Source organism: Ascaphus truei, chromosome 3 (genome assembly GCF_040206685.1).
Source record: "Ascaphus truei isolate aAscTru1 chromosome 3, aAscTru1.hap1, whole genome shotgun sequence".
Taxonomy (NCBI): domain Eukaryota; kingdom Metazoa; phylum Chordata; class Amphibia; order Anura; family Ascaphidae; genus Ascaphus; species Ascaphus truei.
The window spans coordinates 253,340,517-253,363,179 of record NC_134485.1 but is presented as its reverse complement, the minus strand read 5'-3'; the positions used below and the strand labels follow the sequence as shown (position 1 = coordinate 253,363,179).

General features: G+C 40.8%; 1 protein-coding gene across 2 annotated transcripts in view; it reads right to left on the bottom strand.

The window, feature by feature from the left end:
• GRTP1 (growth hormone regulated TBC protein 1) overlaps positions 1 to 20,405 on the bottom strand; it is a 39,664-nt gene extending 19,259 nt beyond the window's left edge. The window contains exons 1-6 of one of the 2 annotated variants that reach the window (XM_075590636.1): positions 20,235 to 20,404; positions 18,820 to 18,938; positions 15,824 to 15,975; positions 14,448 to 14,609; positions 10,003 to 10,127; positions 138 to 234 (exon numbers count right to left, since the gene is read on the bottom strand). In XM_075590636.1, coding sequence (XP_075446751.1) covers positions 138 to 234; positions 10,003 to 10,127; positions 14,448 to 14,609; positions 15,824 to 15,975; positions 18,820 to 18,887 — 604 coding nt within the window. In that variant the 5' untranslated portion in view covers positions 18,888 to 18,938; positions 20,235 to 20,404. Of the gene's footprint in view, positions 1 to 137; positions 235 to 10,002; positions 10,128 to 14,447; positions 14,610 to 15,823; positions 15,976 to 18,819; positions 18,939 to 20,234 lie in introns of both variants that reach the window. The other variant, XM_075590637.1, reaches the window with a different exon arrangement.
• Positions 20,406 to 22,663: the final 2,258 nt, after the last annotated feature.

Sequence of the window (22,663 nt, the reverse complement as noted above, 5' to 3'; positions counted from 1 at the left end):
CACCACACACACCACACACACCACACACACCACACACACACCACACACACACACACACACACACACACACACACACAATAGTGCATCTACATTAACTTCTTCATAGTAAACATTCTTGTGAAATGCAGTTAACATACCAGGCAAAATGTGTCCAATCAGAGCATCTAGCAACCAAAAGGATTTCTCTTCATCTTTTGTAACAAGAATGAGGTATCCAGTGATAAAATTCATGCCCTGTAATGGAGAGAACGCATGTGCTTAGATCTACATGTATTCTTCTGCGTCGGCAAACATGTAACTCAATAACGCTACATTAGTGGTACTGTATATACATAATCATCATAGAACAAACTGTGAAAGGCCTGACTTTTGAGTTATTGCGTTTTATTTTTTTAAACAAAATACATTTGGTGCTTAATATTACATCATAAAAGCTAATGATCTAGGAGTGTCAATGATACCACAATGGCCCTGCACAAACGTTAAGAGTCTGCCATGTGTCACCACAGCGTCTCATGTATTGAAGGGGAAACAAGTTCTTGAAAATAAACCAGTGAGAGAACAGCTCTACAAGAAACTGGTAGCAACAAAGAGGGTCATCCAGGACACCCTAATCCATAGCAAACCAAGGTTCATCATTCTGCTGTTCAAGGTCAGATTTACTAAAAGCAGCATCATGGTATTCAGATTCAAACGTGTTATCTTTATAGCATTTATACATGGCTATTTTCCCACCACTTTGGCCAAATTCTAACCTTCCCCCCCATGTAAAATTATTGGAGGCACCGATTATGTTCTAAAATGCTGTGGATAATTCTATATAAATACACTTCCATAATGACCACTTGTATTTAATGAAGAGAATTATGCAGAGAGATGATTGATTAAAATGTTACAGCTAAATTGCATATTATGCAATGTAAATTATAATCTATTTCTTAAAATATTCAACATCCTTAGAAAGTGATATATGACAATATTTAATTACGCAATTGATTATAATTGTAGATTTCTATGTTGAGAAGAAAACAGACCAAATGGAGCAGCTAATTTAAAATAATATAAATGTGGGAGTTCAAAATGTACTGACCCCATCACTGCAACGCATCGCACTGCGTTTTACTCGTCTGGCTTTATTACAAAAAAATACAAACATTCATAAATATATATATATTTTTAATTAGTCATCAATTGGAAAATACAGGTGAAAAATGTGAGAGAAATTAGTCACTTTAATGAAACTGGAATATGCTCTTTCATTTTCCCTTTAGAGTGGAATCAAGTCAGAGTGACTGTTTATATTATGGTGATACTGTATCTACAATCACTTGCAAGTAACAAAAACATAAACAGGAGTTAGAAAGATACTTACCATATATATGAGCAAAATTAGCAATCCATATATTGGGAGGTGTAAATAAAACACACACAAAATGAGAAATAAAAAGGCGATTCACATAAAAGTGTGTCATCATTTCCCTTTCCTCCCGTTTTGATTTCCACTGCCGCTTCCAGAAAATGGTGGCAAAGCTAAGGGGGCCTCTTCTAGTAGCCTCGATAACCCGCTTATCAAGGCCTTTTCGGCCAAAATGCCTGCTGCTATTCATAAACGCCTCCATAAGTGGGCGATAAAGGCATGAATTGCCATTTTTTGGTGCCGTCCAAAACGCATCGCCGGGTGAGCATCGATAAGCCATTTATCGGCAGGTTCTGAAGCTCGTGCAATTCTAGTAGCCTCGATTATCTTATCGAGGCTAATCGCGACTCTAGAATGGCGAGTTTTTCCCAAAATCCTCACGCCAGGAAAAGTTGGCTTGAGGCTGGGGGGAAGCGGCAAGAGATACTTCGAGGCAGGAAAAATGCATTTTTTTTTCTTCTGAGTGATGCTGGGAGCATCTGGAGCTGATACACATTAATACCAGCACCGGAGACCCCCGGCATGAATCCCATGCAATAAAAATGCATTTACAGGCAACTTCATTACGTAAGCGGCTAACTGCGAAGGCAATGAAGGGGTTAACTACCAGTGCCATGTTTATTGTGGGTAGCGGGGGTGGGTGAAGGTGGTATTTGGCCCTTGATGGGTGTTTAAGCCTTGCAGGGGGGGTTGCGGGTGGAATTAACCCCTTCATAACCTTTGTGGTTAAAACAGCCAAGGTAATGTAGGGGTTAACCCCTCCCGCTACCCACCCGCTACCCACAATAAACATTCAAATACACAAACACTAATACCCAGCTCCTCTACCCCAACACCTCCCCCCCAAATCACAAACAATTTAAATCAAATCAATAAGCAGAAACAATAAAACAATCAATTCAAATCAAGTATTTGCCAAAAAATGCATTGCCTGTCACTGTATTTATCCGTACCATCACAGATTACATTTGCAGTCAATGGTCAATCAAAAACATAAAAATACAATAAATAAAAACCTGAAAAAAGACAATTACATACATTCAATATTACTTACCTTTAGAGGTCTTCACCCTCCGAATCCCGGCGTATCAGGAAGCTATCGACCCGCGACATTATCACCCGCAATCCGTCAGCTGAAGATCAGCATCAGGTACCAAAATCTTCTTTCATCTTCTATCTTTCAATCCAAAACCCCATGTTAAATCCAAAACTGATGTTGCCACGTCGAGATCTTCCGCAAAAATGAGACATACAGGCCTTATATAGGGCCTGTGACACATTTTAGGGTCAGATATTACAGCTCCAATCTGATTTGACAGGATTGAAATTTTTTTTTTTAAAGATGTGATGTCATCTTCAAGGGAGGTACGTCACATCCTGAAAACCACATGGCTATATCATGATATTACAGCCAATGGGATTGTCTTCTATCACATTGGTTCCTGTACCATGTGATATGTTACATTCTAAAAATAATAATAAAAAAAAAAAAATGATGTGACATCATCCCTTAAAGTGATGTCACATCCTTTTGAACTAATGGAACATATCACATGGTACAGGAACCAATGGGATTGAAGACAATCCCTTTGGCTGTGATACCATGTGATATAGCCATGTGGTTTTAAGGATGTGACGTACCTCACTTGGAGATGTCACATCCTTAAAGAAAAAATCCTGTCACATGATACAGCATCCAATCGGATTGGAGCTGTACCACCTGACCCTAAAATGTGACGTCACAGGCCATACAGTATATAAGACCTGTATGTCTCATTTTAGCGGAATAACTCGATGTGGCAACATCCGTTTTGGATTTAACATGGGCTTTTGAATTGAAATAAAGAAGATACAAGATAAGAAAATAATTACAGAAGAAGATAAAAGACGGTGAAAGAAGATTAAAGAAAGATTTTGATACCGGATGCTGATCTTCAAGGTGGATGGAGACGGATTGCAGGTGATGACGTTGCGTGTCGAGAGCTTCCTAATACACCGGGATTCAGAGGGTGAAGACTTCTAAAGGTAAGAAATATTGAATGTATGTAATGGTCTTTATTCAGGTTTTTTTTATTGTATTTATTTTTATGTTTTTGATTGCCCATTGCCTGCCAATGTATTAATCTGTGCCCTGCAGATAAATACAGTGACAGGCAATGCATTTTTTGGCCAATGCTGGTTTTTAATTATTTTTTTGGGTAGAGGGTATTGGGTCCGGGGTGGGTGGTTAGGCCTCCCGGGTGGGTAGCGGAGGATTGTGGGTTAACCCCTTAATTACTATAGCAGTTATTAACCGCTAAGGTGGTTAAGGGGTTAGGAGCCACTAGATTGTATTTTTTCTTGTACTCTTGCTGCAAACAGAGGACATGCACCTGGAGTATGGTGATGAGGATGCCCTTCATCATGGCAGGAGTAAGAGGATGATTTACTTTATTTATGCTGGCTGGTTAATGTTTGATTTTAGAATGGGCAAATGAGCTATTATCCATATGTAGATAGTTATTTTTTCCATTACTGTATTGTGTGTGTTGGGGTGGGGGGGGGTTGTTGTTGGTAGAGGAGGTGGGTAGTAGGGTTGTTGTGTTTATTTTTGTTTATTGGGGTAGAGGGATTGGGTGAAAGGGGTAGTTGCCCCAAGGGTGGGTGTTTAGACCTGCCTGGAAGGTTGCGGGAGGAGTTAACCCCTTCATTAACATAGCAATTTCCACCGCTATGGTAGTGAAGGGGGTTAACTCCTCCTGCAACCTTTCAGGCAGGTCTAACCACCCAGCCTGAGGCTATTACCCCCTTAATCCACCCCCTCTGCCCCCAATGAACAGGCTATTGCAGTTAACGCCTTCATTGTCTTATTAGCTAGCTGCTCAGGTAATGAAGCGGTTTTAATAGCAATTGTAATACAAGTGTACGTGAGCAGGGGGTCTCTGGAGCAGAACCATGTTGATTTGAGGTCCGAGGACCCCCTGCTTCCCAAGATACAGGCCCCATTATGGGATGCCGGTATCTCCTATGCATTTAAATCCCACGGTCATGTGACGCGAGACATTTAAATGCATAGGAGATACCGCCCACCCCCCGTTACGGTGCCTGTATCTCGGGAAGCAGGGGGTCCCCGGATCTGAAATCAACAAGGTTCTGCTCCGGACACCCCTTGCTCACGTACACTAGTATTAAACATTTTATTAAAATCTTGCGATCGCTGGCGAGATATGCGCCGGCCAGATCGCTGATGGTCGCTGGGTGAGCCCTTTTGAGAGAGTTTAACATCACATCGCCGGCTACTCATCAGATTTAGTCATTATGCTATCTCAGGCATTCAGCGCTTTCTGAATACCGTGATAGCAACACTGCCAAAACTGGCGGCGCAACCGGCCCAGCGATATTTTTTATGAAGGCTTATAGAATAGGTCCCAAGAACTTGGAATCAAACTAGAAAATAAATGGTCACTTTCACTGGGATTTTGTTTTTTTTAGATTGTGCACTTCTTACCTTTGTAAAAAAAAAAAATTTGTAAAAAAAAAAAAAGCTTAAAATAAAAAGAAGTTTTCTTTTACGAAATTTGGCCAGACATCTACGTTTCAGCAAAAGTGTGCCAAAAAAAAAATGTAAGCGTTTATAAAAAAAATGAAAAAAGTTAATCAGCGTGATTTTTGTTGTGTTTTGACCATTTTCACTTGGATTTGAAAATTAATTCAATAGTTGGACTAGAACTTCTGAACAAAAAAGTCGCTGTTTGAAAAGTGTCGATTTCATCTTAGAAGCGCTTATTTCCATTATTTCTCAAATTATTCCGTTGGTCTATTAGTGCTGTGCAACGTTACGTACATGGATAGCGCTATACAAATAAATGATATGCATATATACCTTTATCTCCATCTATGCCCCTAGTTAGGTCTGTATTAGGGCAGCTATTTGTACAGGGCACCTCACATCTCAATGATGAGGGATAATGATGTTCCTCACGTAACTGTGGTAATCGGAGAATAATACTAACCCATCCCCTATTGGTGGGCTCCTCTCTGTCAAGACAGTGCCAAACTAAAGTCCGTTTACAGCCTAAAACTTTCTGTTCTCATATACACACTAAATTGTGCAGGCTATAGGAGCGTATGCATGATGCAGTGGTTTTCCACAACACCCTTTCCAGTGCTAGAAGAGAGCTTATGGCCCATTCACTAAACACTAGTTTGGCCAATCATTGCAGTGCGTGGTGTGTTTTAAAGACTGACACAAACACAACGTATCCCTCTTTATGCACTCATACAACCTCCTAAAATATAACCTTTAATAATCAAAATAAAATGACTAATATTGAGGGGGAAAACAGAAGCCATACCTATAAATGAAAGAAAAGTGAAAACTAAAATATTACCTCAACAAACTACAGCCCAAAACTAAGTTAGTTGGTAAAAGGGACTATACCTGAAAAGGATTGCCTGCTATTGTACCATTAAGGGACCTAAAATAAAAGAGTCCTTGAAGACAGAGTACTAAATAAACATCCAATTGTGCCAGTGGGAAATATGAAAGGTTCACTGCTAAATGTCAGTAATCATTCATGTTGCTGCAGCAATGTCGGAACAAGCATACGCCAGCGGCTCTGTGATGTGGCCTAAAGATCCCGCTCGTGACGTCTCTAAAACCCGATGTGCGTTTCACTCTGGGGTGCCCCAGCAGAAAGAAGCTCAGTTCGAGAAACACACGCATTAGGTTTTAATTAGGTTGGGCTTTTGTTCATTCGTCATATTTAGAAGAGGTATAATAATCATACAATTTTGGGTACTCCCTAGAGATCTAGCTTATGTTTTGTCCTCAAAGACATTTTTTTTTAAATTCTGTTTTCTATATACTGACTATTTTAATTTCATTAAAGGTTACAGTTTAAGGAGGTTGTCTATTGAGTGCATAAAGAGGGACTTTGTCTTTGTTGTGTCAATTAATATATATACTCCCCTGTTGCACTCCCCATTTATGTAATTAGTACTGTACAGAGTTGGTTGAGCTAGATCACCTAAAGCAGGGGTGCGCTAACTTTTAAGTTTGCGCCCCCCCCCGTCTCCGCTCCTCCTTACCTATGCGTCATATGACGTCACAACATCATGTGACGCGTTGCTATTTGACACCGCGTTGTCATGTCGAGAGAGCAGGTAAGTGAAGTTGCAGAGGCCTCGCGCCTCCCCCGGCATTTCATTTACATGCCTGGGGAAAAGCACAGGGGCTCGGCAACCGTATGCCCCCCTTACAAAATCCCATGTACGGGGGGGGGGGGGGGGGGGAGGCACGCAACCCGTTTGCACACCACTGACCTATAGCAAGTAGAGTTCTACATATATTTAAAGGTGCAGTTACACTTGGTCCAAATTATTTTTTTTCGGTACAAATTGCCTATAATTCACCTTCATTGCCTTACATGTTCTTGATAAATCTTCCAGTAGTGTTCCGTTACATAATTTGTAGGGGAGGGATATACCTTCACTTTTAACCCCTACATTTCTCCCTCTCTCCCAATCAGAGCACAACAATATACACTTTTTTTTTGTTTTTTTACTTTTCTAGTCTCACCCATATTTTATTTGGAAACCATCCAATTGGTTTCTATTTGACAAATATGGATATTTAATTTAAAAAAGGTTATTTAATTTCAATAGAATGCTACTGTAAATGTCAAAATAACTGGTTTGTCTCAGTTATGGTCACTGCAATGTTACAATCACGACAGTCTTCATTCCTCAGTTAGGCAATAGCCTAACCAGTCATTAATGAAAGCAGTAGAGACCATATTTACGGAGCAGTGCAATGCCATAAGGCATCTTTATAGCCCATTCATGTGAGCGGGTTAGAAAGGGACTTACTGCTTAGCGTTGCTTTGTAACTATGCCACTTTGTATTGTATATTGTGATCATTTATTGTGTTTTGCAAGCCTAAACTTCAGGCCTTAATAAACTAATAATCAGATTTTTTTTCTTATTTAATCACCGACGCATGTACGCGATACCTGGAATTTTGCAGGTACAAGGAGTCCCTGGCCCGTAGAGATTTCCATCTAATCTTGGCGCCCGAGGCATAGGGAGCTAAAGTAACTTGGTCCAAGCAAACACTGGAATTTGAATCATGCTCCTCTGTTCCAGAGTCCGTTTCGTTACGCACTAAGCCATCAACAAGCACATGTTAAACTATGAAAGAAGAGTAGATAGGGAAAGTAAACTATAACTATTAATCATTTATATGTTGCCAACAATTAAAGGAACGGGGATGACCACCGTTGAGAACAGGAGGCATGAAACGTAACTTCTTTCTGTTCTCTGAGAGTTGATATTTCAGTATAATTAATCATTTCAGATTTAATCTTGGTCAAGTAGAGTACCTGATTCTTTGAAACATTGTCTGAGCTGTTTGGATTAAGTAATGAGAGCATGCAACTGAACAACTGCTAATACAGTACCAAGGTTCCCATAAACCAGTGTTCCTCAACCCGCTCTCCTACAGGAACTCCAACCACACCTGATCTTAAGGAATATTTAATGAATTACCAAGCACACACTTGCAGGTAACCTATGGTTGGCTTTCCATAAATGATGGCCTAGCTAAGGTGTATGAGTGTTGAGAAGCATGACCATAAAACACATATAGGAAGGAGGGCTGATGGGTGGGGCATAGACTTGCAAGATGGTTGGTTTGCAACGGCTCTGTATCATTTTGGTAATTACTGACTATATTGCAATACTAAACAAATACAGTCCAAAATATCCGTATAATTACCACTCCAAAATGTAAACTCAATACATGGTAAGCTGATACAATACAGTACATCACAATTGGAGTTTTCATAATTATAAGCTGCTGCTGGAGTACTGGCGGTATGTGGATGGAAATGGAAATCAGATTTACAATAGTTCTCAAATGTCAATGCTACATTCTGCTTTATCCATGAGCGTTCATTCACACTCTTTGCCTGGCCTGGTTTCTGTTATAGTCCTCACTCTGCCTGCCAGCTTTACAACTGCAGTCATAGCGACAGAATGTTACTGAACGATTGGAACACTGGGCACAAAAGAAGCTCCACAAAGTAGAATATTCATGAAGTTTGCCATTCAGCATCATTCTATCACCAGGTCAGCACATCACAATGCTCATACCGGACTGGATCTAATAACGCATCATCACATCTGGAAGGCTGATCAATCTACCTAGCCAAAAAAATAACACAGGACTGTCATCTGCAGTCAGGAAAGTAAATAAGATATTTTAAGAACAATATACCAGTGGCTGTACAGATATATCTAAAGGGAGACAGGGGCAGAATACACTACTGTATGTAAAATATCCTCAGCATAGTTCCCACATATGTGTGAATTCCTGTGAGGTGTGAACATGTGATATAAAAAAAAATTATTATTATATTACACAGAGAGAGACAGAGAGAGACGGACAGAGAGAGACGGACAGAGAGAGACGGACAGAGAGAGACGGACAGAGAGAGACGGACAGAGAGAGACGGACAGAGAGAGACGGACAGAGAGAGACGGACAGAGAGAGACGGACAGAGAGGGAAGGACAGAGAGGGAAGGACAGAGAGGGAAGGACAGAGAGGGAAGGACAGAGAGAGAAGGACAGAGAGAGAAGGACAGAGACCACTGCGTAAAGCCGACTTTAGACAGAAAAGCAGTGTGGTTCCCAAAAGTATGTTGCCTGTTCTTTCACCCCCCGCCCCGCCCCTTTTAATTAAGACTAATATTACATTTATGGATTGTCACGTCTTATACACAAGTTGTTAAGATGCTCCTATTTACATCATGAGCAAACAGTATATATGATAATGATCAAGGGTTAATCCAACATTACTGTAAATACTACACGCGCAAATGTACTGTTTATGCTACTGGAAAAACATCACAAAAGGAAAATGAGGCCCCACAATGAAGATAACACTTTATTTATAGACAGGACACACTCAGCAACTTAACTGTTCTCCTATCTTCCAGGAATTGGAAACTCTTCCAGTCCAACCTCAGACACCTTCCTGTCCCTCATGCAGGGCCAAGGCGCACGCACGCACACGCGCACACACACACACACACACACACACACACACACACTTTTCATGGCATAACCTTGTAATAAGATTGGATAATTGTTCTAAGACACCATATTGAATCACAGGAGAAGCATTGGCAGAGCACATTTAACCAATTCCTCCTTAAATCTCTCTACTATGTGACTACTCTCCCTTTCTCCAAGGTCAGAGATAGTTTTCATCTAGAGACCCAGCCTGCCTCATTCTGTTGTGAGTCCAGTCACTCCTTTGATACTTTTAATCAACTTCAGGGGTCTTTCTCCATTTACTTGAAGTCCTTTATCCAGGGCCCCTCTTTGTTGTGTCCCAGACTCTCCATTCATGAGCAGGTTTTAAAAATTCTTACAGACCTAGGACCTCTGGTTGTAGTGAAAAAATTAGATTATATTATATTACAAGTAGAACGAGGAGAAATCACAATTGCCAAAAAATGGTCCCCTTTACACTGTATTATTAATGACATAGGCTGCAATAGAAGGATTCTGAATTTGAAGAAAATGTGTTTGACTTACCTGGCAATAGCCCACATTCCTATTATGGTGTCCATAAGCCACCAAGATGTTGTACAAGGCTTGTTGTAAACACGGGTTAGCGCTTTTCCGAAACTTCACGTTGTCAGGAAAAGTTCTATTTAGATCTGTGGAAAGAAAACCTAATGAAGTCCAGCAGTGATTGCTGTTGCACTGTGTGAACAGAAGGGAACCAGACAGCACTATGGGTTAAAGGTCAACTCACCAGGTTCTGTTTTTTGCACAATAGGATACTCATTTTCTACATGAATCATAGTAACCAAGTCTACCAAATCAGAGACGCAAGGGAACTGGTTAAACTTAAGTTAGGTAATAATAATTTTCTAGCCATATACTGTATGTTCCAATTTTCATTGGTAACAGCCTTCTACTCTGGATGAGGGAAGGCTTGGGTCAGGGCATTGCCCATGAAATTATTTGCGGTAATAATGTATTGCATTTGTAATACAGGCTATTTTTTTACACTATTTTATTGCTAACAATTTTGTTTAATTTTTTTGGAAATATCTCTATTTAGTACTTTTACATCTTCTGTTTTATACAGGTACAAGAAGAAAAAACTGACAAAAAAAAAAAAGAACACCGTGCAGATGAAGAAAAAACAAGGTAAGGTGGGTGATACAAGAGGGAAGGGCGAATGGAGAGGTTCAACACAAGTATTTATTTCCGTATTCCAACCGTATATTTATAATCTCTCAGTGTTTTATCAGGCTTGTGGTCGATCAGGCAAGTGCCTCCAGGTATTAATCTTATAGCCGATCACCTCCAGAAATAGTATTGCCATTATTCATGACATTCCGAAACACTTGGAAACCTCTTCAAAGTGTCCTCTAGGTAACTTGTTAAACTTTCCATAAGCATTACGTGATATATTTGTTCTCTGACTTTCTTAAAGGGAGGAGGGTTGGTCGGTCTCCAGAAGGTAGCCACTAGGCATCTGATTGTTAATGCAATGTGCGTGGCCAGCCTTGCTTAATTTTTAACTATGCCCTCAATTGGTGTGTTCAAAAGTAAGGACCACGGGTCTCTTGGAACAATAATGACAATTCTGTCAAGAACAAAAAGTCATGGACTGTACCACATGGGTTGAATTTTGGGGAAAACTAGCCAGATATGAGACAAAGAACCTCTCAGACCACATGCTCTACAACACAGATATATATTTGGGTTCATTACATGTCATTTGGTTGGATTTTCTAACATTTTTTTATTTTTACACAAAATTGTTTAGTTTTGCCAATCATACTTATAATTTCAAAATTCAACAAATTAACACAAATACTAAAAAAATAGCATTTTCAAAGATTAACAACAAAGCTATCACCACACAGCCTCCTAACAATAAATGGGGAATTGTATGCCAGATTCTATCTCCCCCATCAACAATATACTGTACCATCATATTTCCTCAGGGGCGAAATTATCTGTGACCCATCGCAATCAATCAGTCTGAGACCCCAAGAGGTATGCTCACGTCTGTTCGATTGAATCCCTATCTTGTTGCGACATAGTATCAATAAACTTTCCCATTTTGTAAAAAATAAATAAAAAGTTGGTTCTTAATTCTTCTAACAATTTATTTTAATGTTGGCAGCCGCCTCAGTTTCTGGGCATTCCTAGTTTTTGTTGCACACAAAAAAGGAAGCAGTATATGAAACAAACATTAGAAACAATATATACAGTATATATATATATTTCCTATTTAGTTGGCCAAATACAGTAAGTCCGCTAAAATGTTACAATACTCAATGTCTAGCTCTAACTAATTTCTCCATTGATTATAGTACATTTTGTGACACCATTTACACGACAGTGACCAGCAACAAACAGGCCATGGGTTTTAATCATTAGGACTCAACACTTCCATTCCTCCCATTATTATGACAGTTACTGTACCTCAAACTGTTTCTAACAGCCCTGCACTCGTGTTATCGATAAAAGTTCCATGTAACCATTACCTAAAAATTGTCCCTGACGAAGCTCCATAGTAGGAGGGAAACGCGCGTTGGACGCGTCATCATGTCATCAGCCCCTGTTATGGGGTTGTTTTAACACAGTGTGCTAATACCAGTACTCTCACTAGCATAGCCATATATCTAAAAATAGTGTAGCTGGCAGGGATGGTTCTACTGATACTATTGCAACAATCTATGGACACATTGTAGCCGTATCCCTGCTGCTGTATCTGGCCAACTATTTACTGTGCTAGTGATTGCAAGTGTTGGGCATTTTGACTCACCTTGTCTGGTTGCACTTTGTTTAGCCTCCCAGGTTCCAGTTGTATTTTTATACTGGAATCTATCTATATGTGGGGCTAACTCTGTTGCATATGTGCATATTATTTAATCTATTTTTATGGTTAATTACATTAATTGTTACGGTAATATATGTTTTAAGGATCTTGTATTAAAAGTTACATTTTCTGTGCACACAAGTGAATTTTCTTTTGGAGTACAAACATTTTTGTACCCCTTCTGTTTCCCTAACCATTATCTACTTGTAAAATGTTCAATTGGAAGTATTTGGCCTTTGGATAAATAATACAATGGACCACATAAAGAAGAGGTTTCTGGTGGGCACAATTCACATTAATGTTGCATTCACAAATAAATATACTTTTCCTTTAATCCTTTAAGTGGAGTAACTACTTGTGCAGACATTATGGCCCATATTTAGCCAGAAGTGCTACTTTATAAGAAGCCTTTCAGACTGCAAGAAACCTTAAGGCCCATTCAAGTGTATGAGGAATATGGTGTGCAATTTTATTCCAGAAGATACCTTGGACTGATGTAAAGGTCTATAAAGCTGCAATGTAGGGCATCTTATGGAGTATCATGGCTTAGTAATCTAGTCCTAAATCTGACCAGCAGGTGAGGACAGCAACTAATGTTTCAGAAGACTTTCAAATACATCTCTAAAATATATCTTTGGAGTGATTCTGGAAAAACAAGGAGGAATCTCTTCCCATATTATATAGAAAAAAAGCAAGTTTAAAGTAGAGTAAATCTATAATATAAAAAGTATACACTTGAGTCGTTATTGAGAAAGCAGCAACACTTATCGAAGGCATCTAGATCAATCTCTGCAGCTCAGGAGGGTTTTAACATGTTCCTACTGAAGGGAAACCAACAACTTAATGGATTTTGTGAAATGGTCATGAATTACAAACCTGCAGGTCAAACAAGAATGATGGATATTTGTCATAACTGAGCCCAGAGCAGATATCAGGAATAAACATAGGGATCCATGGTTGTACTTATGTTCCACTTTCCTGCATTTTAATGTAACTTTAAACATTTTATTTTTTTATTATTTATCTTCATTTATTGCTCATCTCCTATCACCTGCGTCCCAGTCACTACCCTAATGGTAATGATGACATCATAGTCGAAACGTCATGAGCGCGACTGAGACGCAGGTCTTAGTACTGTGATCAGCTGTAACAACGTGGGGAAACTTACTAACGGGGAACTTTAGCCTTGAGATAGAGAACTATGATGTGGACCGCAGGAGGTAGCCACTAGACGCAGACAGTACAGGTGGCTATACTTCTGAACAATGCTCCACTACAATATAATGACTTTATCTTCACTGCACTTAATATGATCAACACCAACAACGCCGCATCATACCAGAGTCAAACTTTTATTCCACTGCATTAGTGGTTCACCACAGCACTTGTATTTAGTAATACTTACTGGAGTTTAGTGTGTTTCACTCAACGCTTATCAATTATAGCTTAGCGCATAGTGCTCACATGAGTATAGCAGCATTTTACTTACGTATCTGCTTATTTATCCCCACGCTCGTTACCAAAGTTGGCTGGTTTTAAACTTTTTTTGATTTCTCTCTATACATGGTTCAATAAAGATATGTTTGAATTACTTCAGTGGGGGCCGAGTGCATCCTATGGGGAATTCTTTCCCTCTCGTGCTTACAGTCAATTCCATTCCCTGATTGCACCCCTCCAGTACGTAACGTTCAATCAGCCGAGCAGGGACCCCCTCCCTTGTGAACCTGACTCAAATCCCGGTGTCAGCTCCTTGTGACCTTGGGCGATTCACGTTATCTCCCTGTGCCTAAAAACAGATTGTAAGATCATCTGGGCAGGGGCTGGACTTATAAAAACCCTATGTACAATGCTGCGTACCGCACACTATACTGTAATTTTGAAGCGCTTTGAGTCCCATTAGGAGAAAAGCACTATATGAAATAAAGTTATTATTAATAAAGACAATTGTCAGACATCACAATGTTTGTGTTCTATCTGGTTTAGCTCAGTCAATTAAATATGTTAAAATGACAACGACATGGAGTACATAGAGATCCAGTTGTCCTCGACCACCATTTACAAAGGGGCCTTTTCTGTGACCTTCCCATTTACATGACATGATCGTGTATCAGAGGACACACTCATGGGACCTTACCTGTCACAATGGTCTCCACCAGCTTCTCATTCTTTTCTCCCTCTGCCAAGATGCTGCGATAATATCCTGGATTCAGCTCCATTTGGGCCTGCGCTCCACTCATTATCATCCATACAAGAGAACGGTGTTCATTGGGAATGCCTTTCCTAATGTACCTCTTTACTGAAACAACAAAGCAGAGACATTAGGACTCTGCCTATTGAAGTCCAAATCAGGGGCACAAGTGATAAAGTAATCCAGTGTCATTGTGTTAACAGTTACATTTCTGCCACCTCCCTCTACATATACGCATTGTGTGGGTACTAAACACTCATTTTCTATGATAACCAGAATTTAAAATGTTAGAAGCAGAACGGCATTAAAAAAAATAGATGCTTTAAAAATGTGCATGTCTGCCCGCTCAGTATCACGTAAGCATTTTTCATACTAATCACGTAATGTTCCTATTTTCATGTGTCTGTAATTGACATTATTTCACATGGTAAAAACAGCACTAATTAACTCTTCTGCTCCTAGAGCGGCCTGCAGCACATTGTATAGCAATGGGTTGCCAGCCCGGGTGGGGGCCAAATGGTTAAAGCATTTTCCAAGCTGTCGTGACATTTAGATTTCCGTTCGTGCCTCCTGATCACTAGCATTTACACAAACACACAACAACTGGCAATAGCGATGCTGACATGTGCGTGTTAAACATCACAAAAAGCAGCCATCTAAAATGTCAATAACAAAGTATGTGCATCTTTTTTTACAAAAATGGCTTCTTTGAAGTAACTTATCCAATGATGTATGCATTTTATTTGTTTTGTAACCGTGCCTCATGAGAATTCACTACTGTTGTCGTTGTTTCGTCACTCGCAATCCACATGAAATCTCCCCCAATATAAATCCTGCATCTTCTAACATACAAGGGGCATGCAGACATCCCCAATTTCACATGAGCTAATTCTGGCCTTCACACACAGAGCAGATTATGGAATGTGTTGGTGCTATATAATAAGCCACAACTATTTAACATTATTTTTTTTACAAAATGGAATGCCTCCATTAAAAAAAAGGAGAATTCACACAAAGTTTTAAGTGTTTCTGTTACTGCTAACAAAGCACGTTTGGTTTGCTATTATTAATGTGTAAGGGCTGGGAGGTCAGCATAAACTATCACGGATGTGTTTCATGAGGTCAAGAGTCCTAACTGAATTTATAAAGTGAGATGTAAATCTTGTGTTAATTGTTTTTTTTTTTTCTTTTCATAACTGCACAAGCTTAATACCAGCTCTTATATAAATACATACATTTGTATATGGGTTTTTTTCCTGTATTTTTAAACACACAGATTTATTGAACTTTCAGACAAAATATTTTCTTTTAGTACAATGTACCTTTTATACTTTTCTCCACATATGTGGTCTCCTGCAAGAGCTTGGACCATTTAATTGCTCTCCTGGTAAGAACCACGAGGTATCTAGAAAGGAACTCTTCATAAAACACATAATCAAATCCTTCAGGCCTTTCAAATCCATAGGTATCAATTCTACAAAAACAACACAAATGAAAAACACATTAACCAATGAGCAACATTTGTCTTAATCTGCGATTGCGGAGGTGTGTAATAAATATAGCCAAGTAAAATCTACACTTTTAAATAAAGGAAAGTTGCCATCACATTTCCACCACTGGTTAAGTCGATCAATACTGTTAAAAAATGTGCATACATTCACTTTTCATTACAGGGGTGGTCTTGATGCATTACCCAGATTGTAAATCTGAGACTGGGAGAGTAGAACCAGCAACCCATTTAGGGACAATTTTTTTTTTGTATGTTTGTTTGTTTTTTTAACACAGTTTTTGCCCAATTGTGCATTGCAAAGTGGTGAACCAGTTACAAGAAGATGGTTGATAAAGCAAATAGTTCCAAAGACCACCCAACCACAACAAAATGATTTGCTCGGTTGCTGAAGCATTCCCCAGTTTTAATACAATCTTATTTCAAAGTAAGACCCACACGTCAATACTTTATTGCTGAACTGTAACACCAACGTCACAGACTGAAAGTTTTCCTGCTGATTGATTTCGTTACACATCAACAGCATAAGACGCTCCAAAGATGAGGACAAAGCACCTGCAGAAGGTGATCATGCGCCAGTGGAAAAATAATGCAATGCTCATGTCAGCACAAACCTCAGAATATGTAACCAGCTCCGGAATAAAAAGCAAGAATAACGCATTCTAACTAGGTATGAAACTGTCTGAAATGCAGGCAGAAAACTTTCAGCGTTTTCTTTCCTAAATTTGATTCCTCGCAAAACATTTCGCCAACCTCAAAAGGCTAATAATGTTGCAGAATTAGTAAGTTTTCAGCTAAATACTTCCAGTAACAGAAACATGGCGTGTGTGTGTGTGTGCCCTATTTATAGTCTCAGCATTTAATGAATCTCGCAATTGTCAAATTCTTCAAAAGTAGTATATAAAGGGAAACTGCAATGCACCTGACTTAATGCTTGGCTAACTGGGAAGTTTGCAAAACGTTTCATGGCATATTTATACAAGGGCATGTTTTGTTTTGTTTGCAACATTGGGCAAAAGTTTTGCTGGTCGCCAATTCTAATAACTAAATGAGTCATTGACAATATCAACACATTGCTGCAAGAAAAAAAGAGTTAGGCAAATTATCTTTCTTCCCTCAGGCAGAAAAGGGGTCAGCAAAACTCTCCACACCCTCAGACAGATTGTGAAGTAGCGATTTCTCATTCAGAAGACTCTTATTCAATGTGCCGTGAAACAGTCTAATCGGGATTAAAATCTTCTCCATGCGGCTTCACACCACGTTGAGTGGAAAGTTACAAAAAAAAAAAAAAGATGTAGATGCAGGTCTGTCAGTAAAAGGGTTAAGCAGAGCCCGGCAGATCTGTGCGGCAGTGACGGGGTTAAGCAGTCTGAGATGGGGAGGTTTAGCAATGGTTTTCAGATTTGTCTGGGGGTGAATGGGATAAGCAGGGCTGTCTGGCAGTGAATGGGTTAGTCAGTGACGTGTGAGGTAATGACTTGGGCTGAGTAAGACAGGTATGTCCCTGGGGAAGCAGAGTCACAGTGTGATGTTACAGCCCTTCCCTAGACGCAATGCTAGCACAAGATAGGTGCTGCTCTGACGAGGACAGGCAGGGGTTGGGCGGCCCGGCCCCTCAAACAGCTGAGACAACCAGGAAACAGCATTATACAATGAACCTGTCTCCAACTTGACATACCTTTCACGGAGAAGAGAGACATCATTTTGCTCACTGTGATCTCAACTCCAACTAGCTTTGAGGTTGTGACCCTCATTTCTGTCACTGATATCAAACGTTTCCCATTGCCATCTGGTTTGAAATGCAGTGGAACCATTATCAATAGGACTACGTTTTCAGTATTCCGATTAAACGTCGTATTTTTCATTGCGTTTTTTATCATTACAAATAAACTAGTATTTTCACTTTTGTACAAAATGATCTTCTAAAATCCATACTCCTGCATTTTTATGCAATAAGCATTGCAATAATTAAATATACAGAAAGTTGACCTTATGTTTTAAAGGATTCTCCTTTATTACACTGAAACATTGTGCAATTGATTTTGCAAATGTAATTTGCCCAATGAACACTTTTTTTTTTTTTTTTATCAGTGGTGGATAAAAACCCCTGGGGCCCTTACACACCAAGACTTTGGGGGCCTTTCCTCGTGGTGGCCCTCCTCCAGCAGCGAAGTCATGTGATGTCGGGTCGCAATGACAACTTGACGCTGCAGGAGGAGGACCACTCCGGCGAAGGTAAGAGACACCCCTCTCTCCTATACACATACATCTACAGTGAGGTCCGGTGACTCCAGAGTTCCCTACTCCGGTTGGGCGGAAGGCGAGTCCTGGCACCGACTGGAGGAAAGAGTATGGCAGACAGTGACCGCCGAACTGCTACATGGGGAGCTGCAGCGCTAGCCCACCGCAATCTACAGGGGCCCGCTAACCGTGGGGGCACGTGGCTAGTGGGTAATCCAGCACTGGGTTTTTTTTTATATCCCTTGCTGTATTTGGTTGAAACCCCTTTAAAAAGTTAAAGTATCATGCATGATGTCAACAAATTCAAAACCTATTCGACTGTGGGGCAAGTGTCTGTGGCTTTCATTTGAGAAAGGTTATACAATATTTTGTGCTCTTAAAGACAGGCAACTTTTTTTTTTTTTAATAAGTCTATTTTTCTTTAAATAGAAAGATTCAGACTTGTAAATGAAAAAATGTAGCGGTCTCCATATTATTGCACTGCAGACCCTTGAGTTAGATCATTTTGTATCTGTGTGCAGAAAGTTCTGGATGAGCAGGATGGTGGTACTGTGTGATCAGTGATGTTACCTGGGTATTCTGTCCTTTGCGGTCTCATTCACCCCTGGCCCATTCCCTGTCTCATTCTCGTTGTCCATGGGAGCTGCAGGGGCTCTATTATTCAGGGGAGGATGGAAATCGCCACGTTGCTAGAAGATGGAGACAAAAAAAAAAAAAGTTGTTACTTTGTTTAAATACACAGTGTATTTTTTAACCCACAGGGTGCCATAGGATACAGCCATACATTTCAATGCATTGCTCACCCTTCTGGCAATCAAGAGATTAAATAATATAATGTTTCATGCTTTCTACAATAATCATTTCCTTTTGTTGTAGCCAATCCTTTTATTATTATTATTATTATTATTTTAATTATCTTTAAAATGCACAAAAAGGTACTTTCCTTTTTGTTGCTCTAATACTTTTGGGGAGAATTACACATTTTAACCCTGTAATTGTTATGTTTAGATTACATTCTATCATAACATGCCAGATGTATTTGTAAAGGGGACATGTCTACTCAGATACTGTGCATCAAGTTATTTACTTGTAAACGTTTACATGGACTTATCTAGTCCTTAATATATGTAAATCAACAGTATCAATGTAAAATTCTTATATAGCTCCAATTAAAGCCACCTCTGTCTGTTTTAGCAATTAGCTGATGTCAAAGTTAAGAGCCAACCATCCAAATCCTGATATCCCAGCTCCCACACCAAGTTATTTCCTGGTGGCGATGTGCATAGGTCTTTATAGGATACCAGACATAAAAAAACAGGATTCACTAACTCTGTCCCTTATAATCTGATATCAGATCGCCATCCTACACCCAAAAACCACTCAGATATGATGCACCAAGTGGTAATCTGCATAAAGAACCGCTGCTTTCATTTCACAAAATTAAACTTTCCATTTCAGTTTTTGGAATATATATATATATATATATATATATATATATATATATATATATATATATATATATATATATATATATATATATATATATATACACATACACACACACACACACACACACACACACACACACACACACCCCTTGATCTCTTGTAATAAATACAAACAGTAAAAAAAAAATAAACACACAATTCTAAAATAGGGTAACTTGAGAACTGTCCCATTGTTAAAAACGATGTGATCCAGAAAACACGAGCCAAAACGAACACTTTTCGGCACCCCCGGCCCCTGCATGTGCCAGTTCTGAAGAATGAGCAGCAGCTAACAAAATAATAACACCAAACAAAAAATACAACTATCCTTAATAATAGTAACCGCTGCGCCCAGATCTGCGCCTCCGGGATTAGCCACGGGCAGCGTGAGCAGCGCTGCTCCCTGCACCTGTCTCCCACACACTGACACACCACAACTTTGTTGCATGCACGTCCCGCACACTTAGCGCCTGTGCGCACACACAGAGCACTTATTACCTGGAGCTGTACGAGCGGCGCAGCTCACGGACACCCAGCCGCACGCTTCGCCTCGCTGCCCATTCCCCGTCCCTCGCGCTGCTCCCCTCGCGCTGCTCTCCTCGCGCTGCACTTTGGTCCGGCTCTCCCAGCTTCTCGCACTAGCCGCAGTGCATGCGGGGTGTCCATCATCCAGCACGGGGAGGGGGAGGAGCTCTGCGGCCTAGGCCCGCCCCCCTGCATTGGCTCAGGACGGGGATGGAAAGGGGCGTGGCCGGGGAGAGGGTGCAGGGATCAGCTGAGAGCTGCCTGGGAGCTTTGCGTTGTGCTGCAGCTTTGACATGCAGGTGTCACTCCAATCTGTCATCACAGCCCAACAGGCTTGCGGGAAACACATATTTGGATGAGGGTGCTGTACATACAAGATCAGTAACATGCCTGCATTACCATCAGGTACAAATGTATAATCCAGGGGGGGCTGCAGCCCCCCGCACCCCTAGTTCCACCCCCCCCCATACAGCCCAAGAGGAGGGTGGGGGGAGTTAAAAGGCAGTTTAAGTTAAGGTCAAACATTTTTTAAACTAACCTTAAAAAGTTTTGCCCAAAATGAAAGTTGAAATAGTTTTATGTGTAGTGAAGACAATGGATGGGCTTTCATTTTCAACATGCGATGCTGTAATTGCCTATGTACAGAGGTGGATTTCCTGCAAGGCTGACTAGGCTGTAGCCTAGAGCAGCGGTGCGCAAACTGGGGAGCGGGAGATTTGTCTGGGGGGGGAGGGGGCGCGGGCGGTTGCAGAGGTCCCACGCTCTTCCCCTAAATTAAATGCGGGGGCCTCTGAAACCTCTACTTACCGAGGTTCAGCCGGCCACAGGACGCGTGACCATGGCAACGCAGCGTCATTTGACGCCGCAGAGACGTGACGTCACGGTTGCCACGGTCACGTGACACGACCCTGCAGCGTCATTTGACGCCGCACTAGGTAAGGGGGGGGGGGGGGGCACCGCCGGACCAGCACAGGCAGAGGGGGTGCAGCAAAAAATGTTTGCACGCCCCTGGCATAGAGCGCCAATTTGTGTATGTATGATGAGAGAGATGTCTCTTACCTTCTCCGGAGCGGCCCTCCTCCTCCAGTATCGTGTTGTCATGGTGACCCAACGTCACTAGACACGTTGCCATGAAAAGGCAGTGTCACATGCCACTGTGACATCATGACGCCGCTATGCTGCAGGCGCAGGATTACCCCCGCTGCCAGCGTGAGTCTGTGGGTGGAAAAAGGTGAAATCGGCTACTGTCTATGTTCTTATTATCCTTTAGCGGGAAATTCTAATTACTTCTCAGGGTGGCTAACACAATTGGTGTATAAAAAAAAGTCGGTGAAGGGTAATTTGTGCAGTAAAAAACTCAGTATAGAGATACCAAACACCCAGATGAAATACTCGATGTGGATCAATCACGTGATAGATGAACTGTAAAGTTAACAGGACCTTAGGCTGCGTCCCGGCTGCCGCTGGGAGCGCTCATGCTGGACAGCGGTGACGTCACCAAGTCTCCAAGCATGAGCGCAGGGTGCCCTGCATAATATTGCAAGCACAAGCGCGGGGGGGGGGCATGGATCGGGGCTATTTCTGTGTGTTTGTGTGATTGTGTGTGTGTGTGGCTGCGTTCTGTGTGCATTGACTGCTGCTGAGCGCACTTTAAAATCAATTTTGTTTGTCTCCCCAAGCAAAATATAGCAAGGTCTACCGCTCTCCTATTATTAACAGCAAGCACCAAGCTTGGGAGAGCGTACGTGCACGCTCATGCCGCGTGAGCGTGGCCGCACCAATTGATTTTAATTGCAGTGAGAGCGCCAAGTGCGCTCAGCGGCAGCGTGGACGCAGCCTAAGTGTGTCGATGCAGAAGGTCTGCAGGTGTTCACAAGAGATGGCTCATCATCTCTCAGGTGCTAGAAGAAAATGGAGAAAAAACAGCGCACAACTCTCATAGAGAAGTAAAGTTTGTAATATATATGTTGGTGAATAAAGGGTAAGTATTGTGCATACACTACCTACCCTTTATTGACCAACATATATATTACACACTTTTCTCCACTAGGAGAGTCGTGCACTGTTTTTTCTCCATTTCCTTCTGGCTAATACAATAACTGAGTTTGGGAGAAGTTACAGGTTACAGAAACGCCATTATGAGAGGTTAAATAAAAATGGTATCCGCTTTTGAGAAAGCTCTGATTTAAAGTACAGTCCCATTTAGGACCAGAGTTAGCTAGGGGAATTGATGTGTTTAATAAGTTAAACCATAACAACAAAAATAGATTCTTTTTTTGAAATCCTTCAAATTTTCTGGAAAGTGTCATTTGTTTTTGCAGTGATGGCTCTGGAGAGAGCAAGATTGGGGAGAATTGTTATTCTTGTTTTTGCTCCCCCCTAATAATAATGTAGTTAGATTT